This window comes from Crotalus tigris, unplaced genomic scaffold, assembly GCF_016545835.1.
Source record: "Crotalus tigris isolate CLP2741 ecotype Arizona unplaced genomic scaffold, ASM1654583v1 scf7180000019147.1630427, whole genome shotgun sequence".
Taxonomy (NCBI): Eukaryota; Metazoa; Chordata; class Lepidosauria; order Squamata; family Viperidae; genus Crotalus; species Crotalus tigris.
Genome location: NW_024097401.1, coordinates 917,522 through 933,459, shown reverse-complemented (window position 1 = coordinate 933,459; position 15,938 = coordinate 917,522). Strand labels below are relative to the sequence as shown.

At 40.4% G+C, this 15,938-nt stretch overlaps 2 protein-coding genes across 8 annotated transcripts in view; both read right to left on the bottom strand.

Moving 5' to 3' along the window:
• The window catches only part of USP54 (ubiquitin specific peptidase 54), a 96,024-nt gene extending 91,716 nt beyond the window's left edge, over positions 1 to 4,308 (bottom strand). For 2 of the 5 annotated variants that reach the window (XR_005558706.1, XM_039360021.1), the window contains exon 1: positions 4,140 to 4,290. The gene's annotated coding sequence lies outside the window, so the exon portion shown is untranslated. Of the gene's footprint in view, positions 1 to 4,139 lie in introns of all 5 variants that reach the window. The other 3 variants (XR_005558707.1, XM_039360023.1, XM_039360022.1) reach the window with 3 other exon arrangements.
• A 2,648-nt stretch (positions 4,309 to 6,956) lies between these two features.
• MYOZ1 (myozenin 1) overlaps positions 6,957 to 15,938 on the bottom strand; it is a 33,320-nt gene continuing 24,338 nt past the window's right edge. For all 3 annotated transcript variants that reach the window (XM_039360029.1, XM_039360030.1, XM_039360031.1), the window contains 3 exons: positions 12,321 to 12,588; positions 9,557 to 9,725; positions 6,957 to 7,493 (listed from right to left, as the gene is read on the bottom strand). In XM_039360029.1, coding sequence (XP_039215963.1) covers positions 7,262 to 7,493; positions 9,557 to 9,725; positions 12,321 to 12,588 — 669 coding nt within the window. In that variant the 3' untranslated portion in view covers positions 6,957 to 7,261. The remainder of the gene's footprint in view (positions 7,494 to 9,556; positions 9,726 to 12,320; positions 12,589 to 15,938) is intronic.

Genomic DNA, 15,938 nt, shown 5'->3' with positions numbered 1-15,938 from the left:
AAAAACTCTTGGGGGGCGTAATAGGGTATGCAAATAATGAATAGTGTTTCTAAGTTTAAATTAAGGAGAAACTTCCTAACAGTGAGGACAATTAACCAGTAGAGCAGTTTGCCTTCAGAAATCGTGGGTGCTCCATCACTGGTGATTTTAAAGAAGAGACTAGACAGTCACTTTTCTGAAATGGTATAGGTTCTCCTGCTTGAGCAGGGGGCTGGACTAGAAGACCTCCAAGGTCCCTTCCAGATCTATTCTATTCTATTCAAAGTCCAGATCACAAAATTTCTTTAGTGTAGTGATTGTATTTCATTCATTGGTCCTTGAATATTTTGTCACTTTGCTTCACTGTCAGTCCAGGATATATTTTTTTGCACACTCAAATACAAACCATTGGTGCAATTTTCAAAATGAATATGGAATATTTGTAAAATACTCAGTTGTTTAATTATTCAAAGAGCGTTTTCATATTTAATATTCTCATCTAATTACTTGAGGTAATGAATAGCACATATAATACCAATCCAATTTCACCCTATGGTGGTGAGTGCAACATGACCTGAGGATTTATTTCTACTTTTGATTGACCATAAAAAATACATTACTTACTATTGCCACTTTTTTCCCTGTACACTTTCAACTGGTTTCTTTTTGCAGTTTTTTTTCAGATTTAAAAATAGCAGAAAAAAAATCTGCACGAAGCAGGGTTTGGGCTAGATGATCTCTGAGGTCACCTTCCAACTGTAGAATTCTGATTCTGTGAAAGCTTGCACCTATTTTGTGATTTTTTTGATGGTCTATCTTAATATGGATTTAGCTATATTATGATCTATATAATAAATATTCAGTTTGATTTAGATATTTCTTTTATAGTTGTCTTCCCTGATCCTTCTCTTCACTAGGCTAGCCATGCCCAGTTCTTGTAACCGTTCTTCATATGTTTTAGCCTAATCAACTTTGTTGCTCTTCTCTGCACTTTTTCCTAGTCTCAACATCTTTTTTATAGTGTGGAGACCAAAATTGGTTGCAGTATTCTTGGTGTGGTCTTAATAAGGCTTTATAGGGTGTTATTAGTACCTCACGTGATCTTGACTGAATCTGTTAATGCAACTTAGGATTGCATTGGCTTTTTTGGCTGCTGCCACACACTGTTGTCTCATATTTGATTGTCCACTAAGACTTCAAGATCCCTCTCACAGTTATTGCTACTAAGCCTGGTTTCACCCAATCTATATGTGAACTTTTCATTTTTCTTGCCTAAGTGTAAGACTTTACTTTTCTCTACATTGAATTTCACAGATAGGATCACACATAAAAGATCAATTACCTGGTAAATTCATTTGAAAAACTCTTTTAGATTTCTTCCATAAACAGATGGGCTGATATGTAAATGATTATTTAGATGTATAGTATAGCTTTAAGTCACAAAGGACTTTAAGATAATATCTATATCTTGAATTGTGTCCTAAGTCTTCTGGCTAAGAACAAGTATACTGTTCCAGAACAATGGGAGTGCTGTCACTATCCTAAATATTGCAGCTTGTTGCTGTCTCATACAACTAGTTAGCAATATAGTGGTTTTCTTTTGAGTGAAGTAAAATTCAGTTTTGCAAAACTTCACATCCATGTAATATACATAAGTTAACAAAGCATAGATAACCATGGCAAGATTATTTCTCTGGCACTCAGCACCCAAAAGAACATCAAGAATTTTCTCATTGTTAGCATTTGCTCTGTCTAGCAGTGCCCATTCTTTATTTCATCTATAAGTGTTGATGTTTTTAACTGTCTAAAAAAGCTGAAAGGAAGAAATTATGTGAAATAGTGGTGCTTTAGAAAGATAGCTCAACAAGCACAAGCAGAGGCTTTCTTGTTTGCTATAATCTGCAGCATTGCCTTCTGGTCCCCTAATTGCTCCTAATCTTAAATCAGATACTTTACTCAGAAACTGAAAAATGGGAGATAAAAAGTTTCATTTCTTCTTTACGTGGATCTGGGCAACCAGGTCAGTTTTAATACCAAAATCACACCCAATGATAATCAAGGATCTGAGATTTCTTCACACTGTACAGAAAAAAGATAAGATGTGTTGTGACAAATTGTAGAATGTACTCACTAGATTCTATCTTGACTGTTTGGAGTTCATCATTTGCCAAAGCAGTCACACAAGATCCATAAGGGATAACTTCAAAAGATACGTAATTCTGCATTTAACAACTCTTATCTCCCACTTCAATCTACAGTATTAAATCAATTCATCTATTCTATAACAGAAATCAAATGCATGATGAGATTTGGCTTATCTCAGCAAACTGAGCAAATTCTATCTCTTGATGGGGTGGCCTTATGATTTCTTCCACAAACTATGCTTAAAACAAATTATAACTAGTATGATGTGTGAATCCAGACAACGATAGCATTCTGTCCAACATATATTTTTTTTCATATAAGTCTGTAGCCTTGCATACCTGCTCTGAAAACTGACTAAAAGTTCAGAAATATAATACAATGCATTGAACTAGAACAAACACTTAATAGCTAAAAAGTTTATAATTTCCATATACATTTTTTCATAAGTTGTAACCTTGCATACCTGCTCTGAAAACTGACTAAAAGTTCAGAAATATAATACAATGCATTGAACACTAGAACGAACACTTAACAGCTAAAAAAAGTTTATAATTTCCATATACATTTTTTCATAAGTTGTAACCTTGCATACCTGCTCTGAAAACTGACTAAAAGTTCAGAAATATAATACAATGCATTGAACAGTAGAACGAACACTTAACAGCTAAAAAAACTTTATAATTTCCATATATATTTTTTCATAAGTCTGCAGCCTTGCATACCTGCTCTGAAAACTGACTAAAAGTTCAGAACACTTAACAGCTAAAAAAAGTTTATAATTTCCATATATATTTTTTCATAAGTCTGTAGCTTTGCATACCTGCTCTGAAAACTGACTAAAAGTTCAGAAATATAATACAATGCATTGAACACTAGAACGAACACTTAACAGCTAAAAAAAACTTTATAATTTCCATATATATTTTTTCATAAGTCTGCAGCCTTGCATACTGCTCTGAAAACTGACTAAAAGTTCAGAACACTTAACAGCTAAAAAAAGTTTATAATTTCCATATATATTTTTTCATAAGTCTGTAGCTTTGCATACCTGCTCTGAAAACTGACTAAAAGTTCAGAAATATAATACAATGCATTGAACACTAGAACGAACACCCCCCAAAAAGTTTATAATTTCAACGTACATTAACAGTCTTACAAAATCCCGGCCAACACTGAGGGAGTAGCAAATACAGCAAAAAGAAATCGGTGAAACCTGAATAAATGAGAATAGGTTGGCCCGCTAATATAGCATTTACAAGGTAAATGTTTCTCTAAATATTACAGTCTGGGGAAAGAAAGAAAGAAAGAAAGAAAGAAAGAAAGAAAGAAAGAAAGAAAGAAAGAAAGAAAGAAAGAAAGAAAGAAAGAAGGAAGGAAGGAAGGAAGGAAGGAAGGAAGGAAGGAAGGAAGGAAGGAAGGAAGGAAGGAAGGAAAGAAAGAGAAAGAGAACTAGCAAAAAAAAACTTCATAACGGCGGAGATGCGGGATATTTAAAAGTCAGTTTTATTGTGTACTGACAGAAGAGTCCATACAAATTTAGAGCGGGGGAAAACGTCACAACCGGCTCCAGAAGGATTAAAAAACGCAAGAGGCAGCCGGGCATCTTCCAATCACAAGGGGACCCATTCCCCACGGCTCTCTAACCCCGCTCCCGCCAGGTGAAGCGCCCGGCTTTTCTCCCTCACGGGGTTCCGCGCGGCAGCGTCGCCCTGCAGAGCAAACTGGGAACGAAGCTGCACACCCCCCACCCAGTTCAACCGCAGCGGCGAGGGGCTTCGGGGAGGCGGAGTAGCCGCCGAGCGAGCAGCGGGCCTGCAGCCCGAAGGCCCAAGAATAAGGGAGGGCGAGAAAGACCCTCCATCTTGAAGGGAAGCCCTACCGGCCGCCTGGCCGCCTCTTTCCAAAGCCCCTCACGAGCCACCCCGAGGAGGAAAAGGCGAACCCGTCTCCCTTTGGCGATGCCCCCCCCCCTCCCGGGCCGGAATCGCTGTCCGCGGCCGCCGCCACTGACTCACCGCCGGGGCCCAAGAGGACAGGGCCGTATGGAGGGAATCCCCTCTCGTCAGCCCGCTGCTATGGCTACCGGGAGGCCGGCAGCGACCTCTCGCGAGAGCACGAGAAGAGCCACGCCCATCACCGATCCTCGCTGAGGTGACCTCCGTTGATACTCGCTTTCTCCGTACTCCGCCGCCTCCGCCGCTGCCGCCGGCGGCTTTGTTCCGATGGTTCTGCGGTTATGGAGGCTCTTGAGGCGGAGAGTTGGGCTCGGGCGGGCTATTTCTCTTAGGAGGGGGGGTCTGCGCCTTTCTCACCCGCTAACCGGGGAGTGGGGGAGGAGATGCCCCCTTTCATCAATCGCCTGGCAAGTCTCGACTAGGCGGAGAATCTGCAGAGGGCCAAAGCCCTCTCAGTGGGCATTGTGGGAAGTCAGCCCCCCCCCAGAGAAAGAAATATTCTTGGAAATATTTAAAAGGCAGAATATGTTTCCCTAAAGGAGTTTAAAGGTAGAAACCAACCCCTCCCCCAAGAGTCTGTGTCCCAAAGAAGAAACCAAGTTTGCAAAATGCAGATGTGATAATCTTGTCAGAAAGACTGGAGTCAGGAAACTGGGATTAGGAAGAAAGATCCCTAGAATCAATACCAAAAGTCTAAAAGTTATCAGCCACTGATAACAGGATATGGCCCTTGGGACATAATAGAATTAACCAACCACCATTAGAATACCAGAAAGGCACACTCAGACTCATGTCAAAGTTCATGCCACAGGAACAACTCCAAACAAAAGGCTCCAGATGGTATAAAAACCAACTCCCTGCATGTGCTCACTCACTCTTTTCTTTCAGAGCCATCTTTCTGTCTGGCTCTCTTCTCCAATAAACTGCAATCTTCTTTCTAGAGCAGTCGCCATGTTATTTATTCCCAGCTTGGACTGAACCATGATGAAGACTTTTCCTTCAACAGCCTCAGAGGCTGATTTTTCAATATCGCTCTTGTATCCAGTGTGCAAAACCAAATTGTAAGGATCTTATATTCATCAGTTAGCAGCTTGATTATGACTAAGATTCAAGCTTCTAAATCAGCATTTCCCATTTGGGCAACTTTCAAATGCTTTAGTACCTAGGATTCTTGGCAACACTATTCTTGTGGAATTCTGGGAATTGAGGCCCATGCTTTGGAACTTAACCTAGGTTGCAAAATGTTCTAAATCAAGGTTAGGCAACCTTGGCTCTTTTATGACTCATGGATTTCAACTCCCAGAATTCCTGAGCCAGCATGGCTCAGCTTGGAAAGCTCTCCCTTTCCCCTCAGCGTGGCTGGCTTAGGAATTCTGGGAGTTGAAGTCCACCAGTCATAAAAGACCCAAGGTTGCCTACCCCTGGTCTAGAGCAGTGGTTCTCAACCTTTCTAATGCCGTGACCCCATAATACAGTTCCCCATGTTGTGGTGGCCCCCAAGTGGGTGTGGCCACCAATAAGAGGGAGTAGGACAGCTAGGGAAAAGGGGAAAAAATGGCGGTTTGGCAACCCCGTGAAATGGTCATTTGACCCCAAATGGGGTCCCGACCCACAGGTTGAGAACCACTGGTCTAGAGGAATAGCCTCCGGCAAGCTATTAAGAACTGCTTAACAAGTTGATACACAGTTACCATAAGAAAAGTAAACTGTGAAACTGTAGAAATGCAGTGACCCCTGTGCTTTCAACAAAGTTGAAGTCCACGAGTCATAAAAGAGCCAAGGTTGCCTACCCCTGTTCTAGACCAGTGTTTCTCAATCTTGACAATTTTAAGGCATGTGGACTTCAACTCCCAGAATTCTACAGCCAGCAATTCTGGGAGTTGAAGTCTACATGCCTTAAAATTGTCAAGGTTGAGGAACACTGCTCTAGACAGAGCAGCAGGAAGTATTTTTTTCTTTTATTTTTTTTTTAATGTTGCTGCTTGAGTTTTTTTCTACTTGGACATAGTAGGGAAATGGCTGCTTTTCTTTTGGGGCTCTGATTAAATCTAACACTAGGTACGCACTAAGGAAGCAGCAATATATACAGAACAGCATAATTTCATATCAGTTCTGGAATAGAAGGAGAACTGTGGATATGGCTTTCAAGAAATGTGCCTAAATTGTAATAGGAGTTCCTCATCTTCTGTGAGTAGATATATTTTTAATGGTCAAGTATGAATGTATAGCAGGCATAAGCTGCCACATTGGATTGTTAACATGCTATTATCATTCATTTTAACACGTTTTTCAAGCTTATTTTATGTGTTTGTTAGATTTCTTTTATCCCACCTTCATTATGTTGTAAGTAACTCAAGGCAGTAAACATAATATAGTAGTCCTTCCTCTTCCTACCTTCCCACAATGGCAGCCCTGTGAAATGGGCTGGGCTAAGAGAGAGGGCCAAAGCAGTTGTTCTCAATCTTTCTAATGCCACGACCCCATAATACAGTTCCCCATGTTGTGGTGACCCCCAACCACTTATACATCACCAGGTGCCAGGGGAGTGGCCAAAGAAAAGGGGGAAAAAAATGGCGGACAGCCTTGTTTGGCGACCCCCGTGAAATGGTCGTTCGACCCCAAATGGGGTCCCGACCCACAGGTTGAGAACCACTGGGCCAAAGACTGAGTCAAAGTCACCCAGGCAATTTTCATGCCTAAGGTGGGACTAGAATTCACTGTCTCCTGGTTTCTAGCGCAGCATCTTAACCACAGCACAGTCTGGCTCTCAGTTTCTTAATCAAGGTCCTGATCCCTGCTGTTTCCTGAACGAAAATCAATCGAGGGAAGACAATCTCTTTTAGACAGAACCCATAAAACCAAGAAAGAAATATCGTATTGTCTTCTATCTTTGTAGATGCTTTATTCATTTTGCCAAATGACAAAACCATGGGACAAAGTTGGGACAGACCAGACCAGAAGCATTAAGTATCACAGGGTTTTGTATTTATGCTTTCGAGTGCAAATAAAAAGACTCTTTTCCCCCCTTGCTTTGTTTTCTTCAAACCCCAACGTGGATCAATAACCACAGCAGAGATGCATTAAAATGTGGCTATCCTTAGGGCAACGTTGAGAAATGTCTGCATGTTCAGCTCCTTAACACAGACATGCAAACCAGCAGCTTTAAGGAGAGGAAGGGATTTCTACAATTCTTCTGTTTCACCTGCCAGTGGTACATTCACCTCAATGCTGTAATCAGTTGGTTCTCCCGACCCCAGCCAGGGTACTGGGGTCCTGTTAAAGGAAGGTCGATTGGAGACTTCTTGATTATACACAATAAGAGGCTCAGGTACCAAAGGGCCAACGTCAAATTCAGGCATTTGGAAGGTCATCAGTTTGGCTGCCTTCTCATATCCCCCATAAGGCATTGCAGTCCTAGGGAAAAGCGAATCAACCGTCAGGGTTTATAGACATCATAGCCTTTCCCCGCCAACTTAGTAGTTCAACAGATTTTAACTATTCAACCAATCAATCCAATCCTGTATTAATAGCTATTCATAGTTCTATTTCTAAGCAACCAGGTGCATTTCTCTCTCCCAAAACAGAGAGTGCATTTCAGAATAAATGAATGAATGGGTAGACAAAATCCTCTGTCATAAATGTGTTATGGAAATGTGTAGAAACATATTAAGATAATAATTAGGTATATATAACATTTATATATCATTTACATTGTAGATTGTATAAGGCACATTAAAGTCCAAGAAAATTATTTAAAAGTAAGATGTGGCTGATTCAAAAACATATCCGCTACCCAGATTTAATGCAAAAAAGTTGGTCAATACAAACTATACAAACAAACATCAATTTGTAGCAATTTCAATCTATCCTTTTTTGGTTGTCTCTTTTGAATGGTATGTAGATGTTGTTTATCTCTATGTGCCTATTGATGGTTGATTTGTCTAAGCTAAACTTCCAAGAATTGGAAATGTCAGTGCTGATGGTGTCCAAGTGGTGCTCCAGATGTTTTAGGATTGCATCCAAGGGGCCTATTACTATTGGTAATATCTTTGCTTTCTTTTGTCATACTCTTTTGCCATAGTTTATTTTGTAATTTTTTCTCCAGTTCTTCTTATTCTATTCTGCTATCTCCAGGAATGGCAACTTCCACTATTACAACTATCTTGCCCTTCTCACTAAGTCTAGGGTATAATGTAGCATCTTCAGTAAACTGCTTCTTAGCAGAAATCTTGAAAACATAACACAGCTTGATTAGTTTCTTTCATGCAGATTTAAATGAACTGTATTCACATAAAATAACTGCCTGCTGCAAGACATAGCAACCAACACCTGCTGGGGTCTACTTTCCAGGATTTAAATTTTAGAGACATTTTTCTACTGCCCTTCTGAGTCAACAGATCTAAAAGGCTATAGAGTACAGCTTTGTTATGAACGTGTTATGGTACGCTTGAATATGAAAAATGATGATTCCTCTCATACAAGTTCCATTCCTGGCTCATGAAAGATTTGTCTTTTTTCTGCCAACCAGCATGAGAATGTGTTCAATGGTGACTGTTTTTCATGCCTCCTCATTAGTTAGAAAGAAAGCACTCGTGGTCAAGAAGCTGAAATGCCAGGATAGTCAACATATCATTTATCTCAGACATGTCAAACACAAGGCCCAGGGGGCGGATGCAGCCCGCGAAGTGGTTTCATGTGGCCCGCAAAGCCATCCTGGAAACAGTGAGGGAACGGCCCCCACTGCCTTGGCCCTGGCCCAGGCTGGCCAGGAGCCAATGTACAATTTTGTGGTGGCCATCTACGCTGAAACACATTCAGTCTTAGCTCCACAAGGCCGACTAGACACAACGAGGAACTAGCCCCTGCCACGTCGGCCCCGCCCCCTGGGTGCATGCTGGGGAGGTGTCACCCTTTGTAAGGAATGAAGAAATGGACCATGCCTTGGCACTTGTCCCGGTCCCACCCCCTTCTGCCAGAGACCCTCAGATCTGTCCCACTCCTGCCCAGGCCCCACAGGCACCCTTGACTCAAACAATGTAGAGCTGGCCATGCCCACCCAGTAGGCCACACCCACTCCACCCACGCCCACCCAGTAGGCCGCACCCACCCTGGCCATGCCTCCCCCGAGGGCAACCGCAATGCTGATGCAGCCCTCAATGAAATTGAGTTTGACACCCCTGATTTATTTATTTATTTATGAGACTTATATACCGCTTTAAGTGCAAGCACTCTCTAAGCGGTGTACACCAGTAAGCAATGTATATATATATTTCCATTGCCCCCAACAATCTGGCTCCTCATTTTACCTATCTCGGAAGGATGGAAGGCTGAGTCAACCTTGAGCCGGTGAGATTTGAACCGCTGAGCTGCTGAACACAATCAACTAAAGTGGCCTGCAGTACTCACAATTTATCTCATTGACCCTCACATTTCTATCTACTGCCAGCCCTGCCACACTTGCAAGCATTTTCCCTTACCTATTGAAAGATTTGTAATGACAGAGGTCTCCTTTGGTGCCATAAGACAAGACATCAAAGACGAGTTCGCTTTTCTCTTGTGGGGTAAGGCCTAGGGCTCTTTCCCAAGGAGAAATGTACGTCTTAAGAAGGGAAACTTTTCCTTTCCCACTCCCACTTTTATTTTCACCTACAATATAAAGGAAAAGAAGAAAAGGTAAGTCAAGAAAAAACATACAAAGCCACATCCTGAACTGAGGGATGAATACAGGTACTCCTCCGCTTAGGACCATAGTCGACCCCAAAATTTCCATTGCTAAGTAAGGCAGTTGTGAAATGAGTTGCAGCCCATTTTACAATCTTTTTTTTTTGGCACAATTGTTAAATGAACCACTGTAGTTCTTAAGTGCAACTGTCAGAAATACATTTGTTTTTATTGTTGTTAGTTGCTAAGTCGTGTCCGACCCATTGAGACCCCATGGACAATGTTCCTCCAGGCCTTCCTGTCCTCTACCATCTTCTGGAGTCCATTGAAGCTCACGCCTACTGCTTCAGTGACTCCATCCAGCCACCTCCTTCTCTGTCGTCCCGTTCTTCTCTTGCCCTCCATCTTTCCCAGCATTAGGCTCTTCTCCAGGGAGTCCTTCCTTCTCATTAGGTGGCCAAAATACTTGAGTTTCAACTTCAGGATCTGGCCTTCTAAAGAGCAGTCAGGGTTGATCCCCTCTAGGACTGACCGGTTTGATCGCCTTGCAGTCCAGGGGACTCGCAGGAGTCTTCTCCAGCACCATAGTTCAAAGGCCTCAATTCTTTTTATGAACCATACCCTTTCCTCCCTCGCTATATCCCCATTTCTCTTCTGTGAAAAGCAATACAGGTAGTCCTCGACTTACAACTACAACTGAGTCCAAAATTTATGTCGCTAAACAAGAAATTTGCTAAGTGAATTTTGCCCCATTTTGCGGCCTTTCCTGCCGCAGTTGTTAAGTGAGCCATGTGGTTGTTAATTGAATCTTGTTTCCCCATTGATTTTGCTTGTCAGAAGGTCACAAAAGGTGATCACGTGACTCTGGGACACTGCAACCATCACATAGATGAGTCAGTTGCCAAGCATTTTAATTTGATCACATGACCCTGGAGACGCTGCAACATATGTAAGCAAGAAAAACGGTTACAAGTCACTTTTTTCAGTGCTATTGTAACTTTGAATGGGCTTAATCAGGGGTAGGCAACCTTGGCTCTTTTATGAGGCTTGGACTTCAATTCCCAGAATTCCTGAGCCAGCCACATTGAGGGGAAAGGGAGAGGTTTCCAAGCTGAGCCATGTTGGCTCAGGAATTCTGGGAGTTGAAGTCCACGAGTCACGAAGGAGCCAAAGTTTTCCCCATGCTGGCTCAGGAATTCTGGGAGTTGAAGTCCACGAGTCATAAAAGAGCCAAGGTTGCCTACCCCTGCACTAAATGAACTATTTTAAATTGTATTATACAAAATACAGACAATGAGTAAGAAATACTAAGAGAAAGAAATTAAAGGTGTGAGAAAAAAGGCAATCTAACTAAATCGAGTTTACACCAACAAAAGTCATTATACCTCTCTATATTTCTCTATCCTTGCAATCCATCTTTGATTCACCACATCGAAATACTAATGTTTTCAAACTTTTTGTAGGTTCCCCCAGAAATGAGACAGGCCCCCACTCACCTGGCCTTTTGGAAAGGTGTGAAAACATTGCTCTGCGCTGCATGGGACTCACAGAGGAACATGCAGTTGTGGGATTAGTTAGTGCCTTGAAAACCCCCTTCCTTTTAATTAACTTTTAGCATTGGTTTTTAATTATTCTGGCTCTTTTTAACATTTTATATACTGTTTTTATATTTTCATATTTTTATACAGCCCAGAGTCCCTCTGTGAGGGAGATGGGTGGTTTCAAAATTTGGTGAATAAATAAATCTCATAATTCAACCACAATTCCCTTGAATCTCTCCCTCCTCTCAGACTATTCATTCTTCCTTCATATGTTTGTTTGGCAATTTGATCCTTATTTGTTTTCCTTTTATGATGAAACTACCTCAACGTACTTACTCACTTGTGTGTTCAAGCCACATGCATCACCATTCATTATTTATAGTTTTTTTTTCATGACACCGCCTACACTTTCTTAGTACTCCATTCACAGTTTTATGTATATCTAACCTGTAAGACTCTTACTCCTTGATAACAAATTGGGTTTTTACATAAAGCTATTTTAATTTCTTTCAATAAATGTTCATCCTCTGCATTGGACCATGAACTAGCTGCCTTTGCATCGGTATTTCTATCTAATAGTTCTCCACTTACTTTTAACTGTTTAGTAAACATTCTACAAAGTACACAAATACACCTACCCGCTCTAATTTATTTCCTATCTTATCTTTGATATAGCCATCAGCCATCAGCCAGGGGAGCAGGATATGACCTTTATGACATAATAGGATTAACCCACCACCATCAGAAGGACATGCTGAAAAGCTCAGGTCAAAGTTCATGCCACAGGAACAGGAAACAACCTCAAACACAAAAGCCCAAGCAGGTATAAAAACCCACCACTCCCAGCAACATGTGGTCAGCTTTCCAAGAGGCACATTTCTGTCTTGTGGTTTTACTCTTCAACAAACTGCAACCTTCTTTCTAAAGCAGTCTCCATTTTGTTTATTCCCGGCTTGGACTGGACCCTGATGAAGATTTTTCTTTCAACACTACTAAGCATTTTTATTTATTAATCTATTGGATGAAAATAAGTGCTTACCTTTTCCACTCCCAGTCTCCTTTCCATTTCCGCCTCCATCCACTCCTCCCTCTCTGCCGGCAGACCCCTCGCTGTGGCCAGTTCCAGTTCTTCCAGCTCCACCTTTGCTCCCAGGCTTTGGAGGAGGAGTGGGAGGATATTGCAGTTTGGTGGATCCATATGGTCCTACACTTATACCACTCACCATCCTCCCACCACTATGAGAGTATTTATAGGAATCAGCTCCATAATGTCCCCCAACAGATGGGATAAACCTCTGGAAGTGATCCTGGGTAAGAAGATGGAAGGGAAATGTAAGAAAAAGAAGGATAAAGTAAAAGAAAGGGACAAAATAAACAATTATCAAAAAACACATTTCATATTTCTTTTTTTATCTGCTAATATTATTGAACCCTATTGTGCTTTGATGATGAGCAACAATAGGTTGATTCATATGCAAATGAAGTGCTGCTGCTGATAATTGTAGTATTTTCAATAGTTTATTTTAATTTTGAGAACTAAATCATTAGAAGGGGGTATCCTTGAGACACAGCTACAGGTAGGCTAGCATTAAAAGGCAGAATCAAGATTTAAATTACTATATTGCTCTATGAGGGGACAAATTTATGAACTTAGTCTTTTCCAAGTGGAAGTCTCCCTTCTTCCTGCCTCACAACTGGCTGCTGCTTGCACATAGAAACACTATGCATTTATTTATTCTATGTGCAGCACAGTTTAGGGAAGAAAGTTCCGTAGGCTGTAAACAGGCTTCCAGTATCAGCTATCTGGACTGCTAAATATAGGTGAGTAGACATGGAACACCCAAAGCCTGAGTTATAATACTCTCTTTGCTGCATTTAGCACCAGTCATAAAGCTTCAGAGCAGGTCACTGAATATGCAGTCTGGCATAAAGCCATTAGCAAATGATCCAGACAAAGCTCTGGGGAATCTCCCTATCCTATACCTATATGAGTGCCCTATTTTAAGGATAACAGGAGAGGCATGAGAGGTGTACTTCTGGTTTGGCATTCGATGAGATGGGTGGAAGAAGATGGGGCTCTGGCTTCTTAGCCCGATTTCGTTCTGCCCGGTGACCCCAAGGGGTTGGAAAGTTGCTCTGGAGGGGCAATGAAGAAGGAGGGATGCCTCAGGAGTCTGGACCAGACTGAAGAAACCCTGTAAAAGGACAAAGGAAAGGCTGCCTGGTAAGCCCAGGCAGTCCAAGTCATCGCCAGTCGGAAGAAAAGTGAGGAGGCACAGCACTCCGCTAAAGAGCTGATTGTCAATAGCGTGCTGAAACTGGGTGAGCCTGCTCTTTTTCTTTTTCCTTTTGGACCTAAAAATGTTGATCCCCTGATTGGGAGGACCTATAAAGTAAAGACCCCAGAAGGACTAGGGGAGAAGAGAGTTAAAGGTGGCAAACAACTACAGGAGGGGGAAGGATTTTAAGGAATATAAAAGAACTCTTAAAAACTGAACTTAGACTTACTCAAAGAAAGACTACTTAACCTACAGGATGTGGGGAATTTTTTTTTTAGGTATAATTCCTAGGGTAATTAACTTATAAAGAACTTTAAAAGAAAAACTTTTTAATAATCTTTTAAAACCAGATTTTGACAAAACAGTGTATGAGGGCATCTAGTGGTGAAAGACGATACTACAGTAACACTAAATAATAAAAGAATCTGAAAGTGTTTGACCTTGAAACAACACCAGGTGTAAACAAAGTGTGAGTTTACAAGTGAAAAGACTTTCTACAATTATATTTGTTGACTCTGGATATAACCAAAACAGGAATTACTTGGAGACAGCAGACATTTTACATCTGAGACTTGACTGGAGGATTTGGGTTTGGCCTAAAGTAGTTGGCTCGTTCTTTTTGGCTGGATTTTAGCCTAAGATAGTTAACTTTTTTTCTTTTTTCTTTTTTCTTGTTTTATTTTGTTTTCTCTCCTTGAGATATTGGATTTAGCCTAAAGTAGTTGGCTCCTTTTACGGTTTGGATTTTAGCCTAAGATAGTTGGCTGGAAAAATGAGTACATCAAACCTCACCAGGCTTATGATAAAGACTTCCTCTGCACCCTCTGTTGGAACACCTAGCTCAACAATCAAGGGATCTATTGAAACAATGTTGCAGCATGAGAAAATAAGCACTGCTCAAAATGAGATGCAAACTACATTAAAATTGATTCAAGAATCAATGCAAAAGAATCATGAACAGACAAAAAGTAACTTTGATAAATTAAGCGAACAAATCTTGGACATAGACACAATTTGAAGTCCACCATCAAATGAGTGTCAAAAATGAACAAAGAATTTAGAAAGTGGAAAATAAATCAGATGATATTGACAAAAATGGAAATACTAATGCAAGAAAATGAAAAATTAGAACAAGCAAACCAAAATCTAGAAGAAGTGGTGACGATCTTACAAATGGAGAAAGCGGAACACTACTTAAGATTTCAAAATGTTCCTGAAGACAGAGAAGAAAATATAGCAGTTGTGATTATTGATCTCCTGGCAGAGGTTTTGAAAGCAAACAGAGCAGAGATGCAAATGGAGATAGATGAAATATTTTGAATGAATTCAAGCTACGCAAGGAAATGCAAACTACCCACAGAAGTACATGTGTGATTTATAAAGAAAACAACAAGAGATGAAATATTGAGAAAAGTTAGAGATGAGCCATTACAATACGAAAATAAAGAAATTGTGGTCTTAAAACAGATACCCAAGACAGTAAGAGAAGACAATATCATTTCTTAACTACAAAGCTGATTGCAAAGGGCATAAATTTCAAATGGTTAATGCCAGAAGGGATTTTAATCAACTGGAATAATGCAGAGTGGGTTTTATATTATCAAGCATCTGTATTAACATGTGTAAAAGAATGGATAACTCTTAGAAATAAAAGGCTGTTATATCTGGAAGGGCATGATTTACAATTGGGGTGGCACACTTTTTTATGGTACGGGAAAAATAAAGTTCATAAATAAAGTTAAATCATCCCAATATTTTTACATTTCATATATTTAAAACATACTATATTATTTAAATCTCTTATCCCTCTTGTTATAGAGCCCCTTTATGTTCAAAGTTCTCTATTCTTTTAACTGTATTCAGACAAATGTTTACTCATGTAACGCTCCATCTGGTAGGGCGAGTCAAATCTCTTGAATCTGTCTCTAGCCTTCTTCTTTTGCTGAATAGTTTTCCAAGTTGATATATTCCACTTACTCGGCAGTTCCTGTGTTTTTGCAAGTATTATTGGTAATACAGAAGATAGAATAGGTATGATATATACTTTATATCTCCCAAACACTAATGATTCTCCTGGGAATTCTATAGTCCACTCCATTTTTATTGTTATATCAAAGTTTTGTAGATTTTTCCTGTTTGTGTTGGATTGTAATTCTTTTCATTTGTAGCTTTGTTGATATAATCATGTTCTTTTAATTTGTGTTCTGTTATCTGATTTGTTTGTTCATTTGTCATCATTTTCTGGGTGTTTTTTGATTGTAGATTTAGATTAGAGATGTGCTTATTTATGTCATCAAAGTTGTTCTGGATTTCCTTGTGGTTTAAATCTATTGTCATTTGTATCTATCATAACACTGCATACATTTCCTCTTGGAAAG